Genomic DNA, 10,374 nt, shown 5'->3' on the forward strand with positions numbered 1-10,374 from the left:
TTTCTGGCCTTTATTGTGCTTTTGTCATCAAGTCAACGCCGCGGGAAATGTTCCTTGTGAAAGACTAAAACTTGTTATTATGCAGGAAAACTAAACCTGCCTTATTATAGTCAAAGACAGAAAGGATTCATATGTTGAAGATAATATTGAATCAATTAAAAAAAAACATCTTTTCACAAACAGGTAAAATGACCTCAATAAAGAAAAATGTGGTTAATATGAAATTATTGAGGCAATGCACTTCGTAATTAAGTATTATTTTATATTTTTAGGTTGAGCTTAGATACCTAGAACCCTTTTGCAGTTTTGAAACATAAACAAAACTAAAATAAAACAAAAGATTTGGAGATTTTTGCATTTCCGGAGGGTGGCAGTATTCAGTATCAACATTTAAACATAAATAATAAAATGAAATAAAACAACGGTCTGTGTGTCTGACACTAATGGTTATATTTGAATATTTAAAAAGACTAAATATATTAGTTATTAGCGCTTTTCTTGACTTTATGCTGCTCAGCTCGTCAGCCAATCAGAGATGAGTGACGTCACCCAAAGCAGGAAGTCGTCATCTCTGACAGGCAGTTTTCCCGCGAAGATTAGACGCATTTCTGCATTTTTATCAGGTACGTGTGCGTTCGTACACAACTGTCTTAACGAGGTTTACTTAACCCACACATCCCAAGTCCATTTAACTTCAAATATCCAGCGCGCAGGTGCTTTCTGACGCGTTGTTTCACGTGCTGAGTCCCGGTGATGAGGTTGGGAGAAAGTCACGCCGAACTCCCTTCAAATTTGATCCGATTCGTGAATCTCTTCTCCGGTGGCAGATAATCGATAAATATTAAATGCAAAACGTGTTAGCTTCTGATCAATCATCAGCTGGTTTATAATTCGGCATGGAAACCACTGTTGAGGAGCTTTTATAACATTGTTTAAATCGTGGGTTATATTGCCTAAACCAAATCGTCACGTCTATTAAACAGATGTCTTTGTTTCTACAAAGTGGGATCAAAGATGCTGTTTCTAGGTTTTTTTAAGCCCAATTCTGCTCAGATTACCAAATACGATGGGAGTGCACCAATCTGCTACTACTTTAGAAGAAAAGTGTTAATATTTAGAGTCAGATTGGCTCATGAAAGCACTTAAATGTACTAAAAGTGAAGACAGGTCATTTTAGTTGTGCTAATAGACTGACTTCACACCTTGATGCTTCCAACTCCCTAATGTGATGTTTTTAACTGTTTTAGAGTGTCCTCATTATGAGCAAGAGGAAAGTAAGAGATTCCCACCTGCCCGTGGGAGAATGCGTCTCTCAGGTTTGTATCACAAACACACTCATATCACTGGTTTCATATATTAGCTTTATTTGTCGTTTGCACACCTTTTAATTTCCAGGTCCAGCGGATTTTAAGGGAGCGGTTTTGCCATCAGAGACTTCCTGACAGGCTGGAGGGGTTGGAAGCTCAACACAAGTATGAGCTCCATCACACTGCGTTGGATTGTCTTTTTGATTTGATTTGATTTATTTTATTTTTGAACATGTAAAAAAACAAACAAAAAAACAACAAAGAATTTCATCCTTTAAAACTTGTTATCTTGATTTACATGTGTCAAAAAAGGAGTAGGAAGAAGTGTAAACTTATTTAGTCCTACCCCCACTGATTCACTGATCATTTAACCTGTATTTATAAATATTCACACACTGTACCCACACTGCTAAATAACAGTATTATTATTGTTATATACTGTAATTATACTCACACACATACTTATACATGCATACATACATATAGCTGAATATTTCTATATATTTGTACATACATGCCCATATAAATATTTATATAAATATACTTATTTACACTATACTTTATCTGCTCTATATCTATGTATATATCTACTTACACACATAATCACACCATACTTGTATGTATGTATGTATGTATGTATGTATATATATATATATATATATATATATATATATATATACACACATATACATACGCATACACCCATACATACCTACATGTATGTATGTATGTATGTATGTATGTATGTATGTATGTATGTATGTGTGTGTGTGTATATATATACATACATGCATACATACATAAATACATACACATTTTTGAAATGTTATTTGATTTAAAAGCTAAATTGAATCAGACTTGAAGGTTTTTATTTAATCACCTTAAATGTAAAACATAGAAAATAGTGGAAAAGGTGAAAGAAAAGTTCTGAAAAGTCCACAATGGCTCTTTTGCAAGCCCTGGGCCGTCGTCTCCCTGACCCAGTTCAGTCCTACCTGCCGGCACCGGCCCAGTTTGCAGAGACTTGTTAAACCACGGATGATTTAAAGCCCTGCCCTCATTGGACGGGGCTGTTTCTGCAGGCTGGGGGGTTCCTGACAGTCAGGAGAAACTGAAATGTCCACCTGTGTTTCTCCAGACATCTCTTCGAGCTGCTGAAGCGGACAGCGGTCCACGGGGAGAGCAACTCGGTTCTGATCGTGGGACCCAGAGGAGCGGGGAAAAGCGCGGTGAGCCTTGCGGGGACTAGGAGCAGACGGAGGTGGCAGAAGGTTTGAGAGGATGATGGATTGATGGTGAGGACGGTGCGTCTGTGCTGGTGTCTGCAGCTGCTGGGGTGTGTGCTGAGGGAGCTGCTGCAGGAGACGGAGGCCCAGAGGAACCTGCTGGAGGTCCGGCTCAACGGTAAGATCTACACACACCTGGGGCCGGATTCACCAATATGTTCTTAGGAACCATCTTAAGATCTAAAATTAAGAAGTTCTTAAAGTTCTTAAGTGCAATTCCTCAATATTTTCTTAAGAACTGTCATTTCTTACGAATTTCTTATTTTTCCTACTTAAGAACTTCTTAAAATATGTCACTGCACGCGCCAACAAACAACATTTATATATAAATATATTATATACACAGGTAGTTTGTGTCTTAACTCACTTTGTGTCAGTCACTCACTAAACATGGAGAAGGAGAAAAAGAGATGCAGGAACTTTTCAAGGTTATGGTGGATGAGATTAATGTACGAAGAAAATTACTATTGGGGAAATTAATAATAATTAACTACCACGCTAACTAACATGCTAACAAACAGTTAACAGGCTCTTTGTGTAATTAATTACAAAGTATATCCTCAAACTATGACCTACTAGTCTAAACTTGTCTAAAATGTGTTGAAAAAGGTGATTTAGAGTCTTACCTTTTCACAGAAGACATTTTAAGACAGGTCAAGGTTGTCTTTAAGCTTTTATTTCAAGAATACCATTTATTCTTAAGAAGAAACTTAAGAAAAAAATTGAGAAAATACTTAAGAACTTTTTTGGAGAATATGACTTCTTCTCTTTTTTCTTCTTAAGACTGAACTTAAGAAAAAAATGACACTTAAGAAGATTTTTTATCTTAAGAATGTTTTGTGAATCCGGCCCCTGGATTCATCCGGGGGACCATCAGATCAGATCCAGATGTGAACTTCACTTCTGGTGTGTCTGCTGCAGGTCTCCTGCAGACGGACGACAGAATAGCGCTCAAGGAAATAACCAGACAGCTCCACCTGGAGAACGTCGTCGGTGATAAAGTATTTGTAAGTATTCGGGGAGTTTGTTTTTTAAACAGTTTCTGCTAGAAAACTGCTCCAAACACACACCTTTTTATTTTTATCTTTATATGTTTGGTTTTTGGGGTGTTTGATTTATATTGACAGTGCTGTGTGAGTGGGATGGAGATGTCAATTTCCCCGAGGGAACTTCCCAAAGGGGTTAATAAAGTTAATAAAGTCTGAATGTCTCATTTCAGGGAAGCTTCGCAGAGAATTTGGCCTTCCTGCTGGAAGCCTTGAAAAAAGGTCAGAATGGGTTTAACTCTAGGACATTTGAGACTAATTCAGCATGTAATTCAAGCCTTTGTTTTGTCACATATGAATTATTGCACTGTTGTCTGGTCAAACACATAATTGGGAAATATAAGAAAGCTGCAACTGGCTCAGAATAAAGAATAAAGCAGCACGTGTTGCTCTTTCATGTGGAAGAAGGACAAATGCATGACAGTCTCTGTTGGATAGACCTAAGAAATAGATTTTTGTACTTGTTGATGGTGTTTATAAGAAATGTTATTATTACAAAAATGCCAAGACTTTTGTATAGAAAATCAACCTTCAGTTCAGAAACGCATAATTATTCAACAAGACGCTGCTAGAGGATTCTTTACCTTACTAAAATCTAACACATCTGCTGGCACAGTGATAAACAGGGCAATGAAGGAGTGGAACTCACTTCCTGATTATGTAACGCAACAGAAACATGTGTAAGTTTTAAAATGAAACTAAAAGATTATTATTCAACACAAAATTTTAAGGATTAATATTTAATGGGGTACTCATTTTGTTGGGTCATGGCATCTTTGCAATGTAACAAAAGTATTGGTGATGATTCAGTGTAGGAGCTTGTGTTGTATGTTTTGTTGTTTATATGTTTTGTATGTGTGAATTTTTGTGTTTCTGTATTTTTTCTGTTTGGTTTGTATTGTGAAGACCCCAGGAAGAAAAGCTGCTGCTTTGCAGAAGCTAATGGGGATCTTAATAAAACAAAACAAAAAAGTGCGTGGTTAAAGGCGTGTTTCTGCTCCGTGCAGGCGACCGCAGCAGCAGCCGGCCCGTGCTCTTCGTCCTGGACGAGTTCGACCTGTTCGCCCACCACAAGAACCAGACGCTGCTCTACAACCTGCTGGACGTGTCCCAGTCGGCCCAGGCCCCGGTGGCCGTGGTGGGGCTCACCTGCAGGCTGGTGCGCTGCAGAAAGGCCCAATCCCAATACACCCCCTACTTTCTTTCACTCGCCCTTCTTTTCTTCACCACCCCTAAAAAAGAAGGGACAGATTTTAGAGAACTTGAAATCTTCCCAGGTCTGTCCCAATACTCCCCCTACTCCTACTTTCAGCACCACCCCTAACATCAGGAAGCTGAGAGCCAAAAGCTGTTTTAATTTCAGCTGTAGCGCTGTTAATATGCCACTTTATTAAGTTTTAATATTTTTTTCAGGCGTAAAAGTAACCGTTAAGATCCCCAACCTGGGCTCAGTTTATCCAAATAACGCCTGTTAAGAAATTTGATCTGATGTTTTCGGGATGATAATAGCCGCTGGTCCGGGGCGCACCAGCTCACGTACAGACGTGATCGCCGGGTCAACCTGCGCCGTCGTCCCGGGGAGAAACCTGCAGCTCTGTGGAGAATTACCGCTGGCTGAAATAAATCATTTAGGAAGATAAATGTTGGTTTAATAGATGAAATCTAACAGTTGTAGCTACGCCTGTTAAGAAATTTGCTCCGAAAATTTCAAGATTTCTGCCTGCCGGCTTGGGAGCTGATTTATGGTTCCGCGTTAAATGGACGCAGAGCCTACAGCGTACGGCGCGCGTCGCCGCGTAACCTACGCCGTAGGCTCTGCGTCCATTTGACGCGGAACCATGAATCAGCCTTTATTCTGGCGAGGTTTGAAAAAGACTTGTGATTATGTACATTCACTGAGTGAATATTATGAAAGTAAAATATATATTTCTCGCTAGAAATATAATCAAAACACATTTTTATGCAGAAACTAACTCAAAATATTGATTTTATTCACTAAAAAATAAGAAATGTCCGCCATGTTTTTATTTTTTTTGATTCAGTCCGTAAATGACGACGAAAAGCATTCTGGGAAATGTTTTTGTCCCTAGGTCAACTAGTGAGCATCTGAAAACCCTACAAACGTAGGGACAGATTCATAGCCACTACACTACTTTTCTTCGTCACTCCCCCTAGGTGAAAAGAGGAATTGGGACACCACTACCCTCACGGGAACGTGCAAAATTTAGGGGTAGGGCTGAAAAGTAGAGGTAGTGGGAGTATCGGGACAGGGCCTAAGACCCCCCTCCGCCCTCGCTGAGAGACGGAGAACACGGGTTTGACTGTTCCCCCTCCGTCTCCTCCAGGATGTCCTGGAGCTGCTGGAGAAGCGGGTGAAGTCTCGGTTCTCCCACCGTCAGATCCACCTGCTGAGCAGCCTGACCTTCCCCCAGTACCTGCAGCGGGTCCGGGCCCAGCTCCGCCTGCCGGACGACTTCCCCGACGCCAGGTTCGCTCAGGACTGGAACGCCGGCGTGGAGGTGAATCAGACACCGGTCACCGTTTACTTTCTAGATTTTGAAGCCTCCCTTTCGTGTATTTGACGCGGTGTTTCCCGTCAGAGTCTCTGCGGGGACAAATCCGTGGAGGAAGTTCTGCAGAGACACTTCAACTCCAACAGGGACGTCCGCTCTCTGCACGCGCTGCTGGTAAGGGACTGTTTGCAGAGGTGTCTTCAGTATTCACATTCATTACTCAGGTAGAAGTATAGATACTAGAGTTTAAAAATACTCCTGTAGAAGTTGAAGTATCAACTCAAGTTTTTTACTCAAGTAAAAGTATAAAAGTACTGGTTTCAAAACCACTTAAAGTATAAAAGTAAAAGTAATGTAAGGGGGAAAAAAGCCATTAAGGACAAAAGCCATTGAAGATGAATGAATCTTAGTATAATGCAAATATATTAAAGAAGCATATATGTGTACTATTGAGCATTAACATGTGTTTCAGAGAGCAGCAGATATGATGACTAGTTGTCTATAAGTATTGTAATGGTGCAAAAAGTCAAACTTCAGAGGCATGTTATCATTTATCCTAACCTCTATTGGAATGTACATCCAAGTTTAGTTGCAGGAATCTGAGGGAACGGATGTAAGAACAAAACTGGACAAGAACATCTGAAACAACCACAACCAAATTCACTCTATCCGGATGGAGCAATTTAACTGGATAGTTTTTATTAAAGGCCCAAATGAAATAGAGTAACGAGGCTGTTTTTAAAATGTAAGGAGTAAAAAGTACAGATAATTGCGTGAAAATGTAAGGAGTAAAAGCAAAAAGTCGTCTGAAAAATAATTACTCCAGTGAAGTATAGATAACCAAAATTTCTACTTAAGTAAGGTAACAAAGTATTTGTACTTTGTTACTTGACACCTCTGACGGTTTGTCTCATCGCTGCGGCGTCTGGACCACCTTACTGACCCAACCCTCCACAGATGCCGTGTCTGAGCCGCGTGTCGGCCTCCCAGCCCAACATCAGACCCGCTGACGTGCTGGACGCCGGCCGCCTGTGTCTCGCCGACGCCAAGGCCAACGTGCTGCACGGTAACGGTAACCCCCCCCCCCCCCCCGTCCAGGTGGTCGGTCCAGGTCTCCTGAGTCACGTTTGTGCTCCGTCTCCGCAGGTCTGTCCATCCTGGAGCTGTGCCTGATCATCGCCATGAAACACCTCAACGACGTCTACGAGGGCGAGCCCTTCAACCTGCAGATGGTCCACAACGGTGGGTTCCCCTTGTAGCTCCTATAATGTCATAATTTCACCCTATAATGTAATCATTTCACCCTATAATGTAATCATTTCCTAGTGTAATAATTTCCTATAATGTAATAATTTCCTATAATGTAATAATTTCCTGAAAATGTAATAAAATTTGCACTTAACTCAATCGAAAATGTAATAAAACCCAATAATGTAATAAAAAATCCTGACCGATATTGTAATAAAATTTTTACCAATAATGTAATACCTTATTACATTATTGGGAATTTATTACATTTTCAGGTGGGTTTTTTTTTCTTTTCCAAAACTGATAATGTAATACTTGACAAATAATGTAATATATATGTTCATTTTCAGTCCAGAGTTCTAAGAATGTTATATACGCTGGATTTGAAACACCAGAATGACTATTGGGTTAAATTGCAGACTTTGAGTACCATGTAATAAATTCCCAATAACGTAAGGTTTATTATTGGTAAAAATGTTATAACAATATCCGTCAAGATATTTTATTACATTATTGAGGAAGTTATTACATTATTGGGTTTTATTACATTTTCGATTGAGTTAAGTGCAAATTTTATTACATTTTCAGGAAATTATTACATTATAGGAAATTACATTATAGGGTCCGACACCCGTTTCGGGTCACTTCCTGTCACAGTTTCGATTAAATAAGGGGGCGCCAACTTCTGCGAGCGTAAATATGCAAGAACATGAGCGTGGTGATAAAGAATAAAGTCACTCTTCTTTCTTCAGAGTTCAAGAAGTTCCTGCAGAGGAAGTCCAACTCCATGTACAACTTTGAGCAGCCTGTGGTGATGAAGGTAAGACCTCCCGCCTGCTGGGGCCGCGGTGGCAGAACGACGGCAGCACGGCACCCACATCACCGTGTTTCCGCCCCCAGGCCTTCGAGCACCTGCAGCAGCTGGAGCTGATCCGGCCCGTGGACGGCTCGGCCTCCAGAACCCAGAGGGAGTACCAGCTGATGAGGCTCATGCTGGACCACAGCCAGGTCATGGAGGCGCTGCAGAAGTACCCACAATGCCCCACCGACATCAACCAGTGGGCCATGTCAGCCTTCGCCTAGGACTGGACGCAATCATACTTTAGCTTGCCTATTTTTAAAATTGCTGGAATCTTTTTCTTAATAAATAAATGTATTATGTGGATCTAAGGCTCCTTTAATAGCTGCTCTTTTATGGGGGGAAATTGTAAATACAACTAAATTTCCACTTAAAGACTTCCTACACATCTACAGGACTGTGTCAGAAAATTAGAATATTGTGATTTTCTGTAATGCAATTATAAAAACAAAAATGTCATACATTCTGGATTCATTACAAATCAACTGAAATATTGCATTTTATTATTTTAATATTGCTGATCATGGCTTACAGCTTAAGAAAACTCCAATATCTTATTTCAAAAAATTAGAATATTCTGGGAATCTTAATCTTAAACTGTAAGCTTAAAATAATAAAAGGCTTTCAATATTTCAGTTGATTTGTAATGAATCCAGAATGTATGACATTTTTGTTTTTGTAATTGCATTACAGAAAATAAAGAACTTTATCACAATATTCTAATTTTGAGACAGTCCTGTTACATGAACGTAATAAAACAAAGATACTAGTTTGAGCAGGTTTGACGTGCCACCCTGTGGCGGGTTTCTGCACTGCAGCTCAAACTTGCTCCTCAAATCAACCTTTATTTATACCAAATTATCTCAAACACTGTCCGAAACTAACCATTTCTGAAAATGTGGCGCTTAAAGTATCAATATATTCTCAATTTTTATCAAATCTTTGTGGATAACTGCAGTTTCAGGTTTAACGGTGCCGAGACAAGACGAGGGGGTTAATTTGGTATCAAAACTCCTGCAGCGTCTTGTGATTAAACCACAGGAAGGTTTAAATTTAGATGTGGGCTGAAATGACGTTTTAAAAGGACTCCCAGTTGGTAACATTCACTGAACACTTCAGTAGACTACTTATAAACATGGTGATGGAACGCAGGTGAGGAGTTTGCAGGTCTAGACCGGGGTGGGAATCCTGGTCCGGCATGTTTCACATGTTTTTACAACTCATACCATCATTGTTTTAGTTTCAAATACCGAGGTTGTCTCCCAGAGAGTCCTTAACCTACATTTAACCTCCACGTAGACCAGTGCATAGTTAGTTATTTGCATAATTTGATCAAATGTTACAGACCTATTGGGAATAAATTTAAAGCAAAGTCAAACTTTATAGAAGTTTGACTTTGCTAAAAAAGTTGCTAAATGTCTAACTGAACTAAAATTAGAATATTGTGATAAAGTCCTTTATTTTCTGTAATGCAATTAAAAAAACAAATGTCATACATTCTGGATTCATTACAAATCAACTGAAATATTGCAAGCCTTTTATTATTTTAATATTGCTGATTATGGTTTACAGTTTAAGATTAAGATTCCCAGAATATTCAAATTTTTTGAGTTTTCTTAAAATGTAAGGTTAATATAATAAAAGGCTTTTGCTGATCATGGCTTACATTTTAAGAAAACTCAAATATCCTATCTCAAAAAATTTGAATATTCTGGGAATCTTAATCTTAAACTGTAAACCATAATCAGCAATATTAAAATAATAAAAGGCTTGCAATATTTCAGATGATTTGTAATGAATCCAGAATGTATGACATTTTTGTTTTTTTCATTGCATTACAGAAAATAAAGAACTTTATCACAATATTCAAATTTTCTGAGACAGTCCTGTATGTAATTTAAGATCAAAATTGTGATTTCATCCTTTCCAAATAGGCTTACATTTGTTATTTTTTAACAAATGTATCATCACATTATATTATTAAGTGTGCCACTTTCAAAATATGCAGAAGAATATGCAGAAACATTTCCATTGTGGAGCATCATAATGATAAAGTTAAAGGGGGTCCAGACCTTAGCCAGACCAACATGAAACCCGGTTTCCAGCCCATTTATG

The 10,374-nt window shown here is 39.0% G+C and overlaps 1 protein-coding gene across 1 annotated transcript; it reads left to right on the plus strand.

Moving 5' to 3' along the window:
• Positions 1-539: 539 nt before the first annotated feature.
• Positions 540-8,565, plus strand: orc4 (origin recognition complex, subunit 4). Its single transcript, XM_061715612.1, has 14 exons — positions 540-623; positions 1,248-1,316; positions 1,396-1,472; positions 2,446-2,536; positions 2,636-2,711; positions 3,515-3,600; positions 3,813-3,861; positions 4,647-4,798; positions 5,985-6,158; positions 6,240-6,326; positions 7,110-7,218; positions 7,299-7,394; positions 8,153-8,220; positions 8,301-8,565. The coding sequence occupies exons 2-14, from the start codon at positions 1,260-1,262 to the stop codon at positions 8,481-8,483; spliced, it is 1,305 nt and encodes a 434-aa protein (XP_061571596.1). The 5' UTR covers positions 540-623; positions 1,248-1,259; the 3' UTR covers positions 8,484-8,565.
• Positions 8,566-10,374: the final 1,809 nt, after the last annotated feature.

The sequence above is a fragment of the Cololabis saira genome, chromosome 24, assembly GCF_033807715.1.
Source record: "Cololabis saira isolate AMF1-May2022 chromosome 24, fColSai1.1, whole genome shotgun sequence".
Lineage (NCBI taxonomy): Eukaryota > Metazoa > Chordata > Actinopteri > Beloniformes > Belonidae > Cololabis > Cololabis saira.

Excerpts from the sequence above, each read along its gene's own strand:
- orc4 (XM_061715612.1), top strand. The coding sequence starts at position 1,260 with ATGAGCAAGAGGAAAGTAAGAGATTCCCACCTGCCCGTGGGAGAATGC. Across the intron at positions 1,473-2,445 it reads GGGTTGGAAGCTCAACACAA|ACATCTCTTCGAGCTGCTGA; the intron begins GTATGAGCTCCA and ends GTGTTTCTCCAG. Across the intron at positions 2,537-2,635 it reads GAGGAGCGGGGAAAAGCGCG|CTGCTGGGGTGTGTGCTGAG; the intron begins GTGAGCCTTGCG and ends TGGTGTCTGCAG.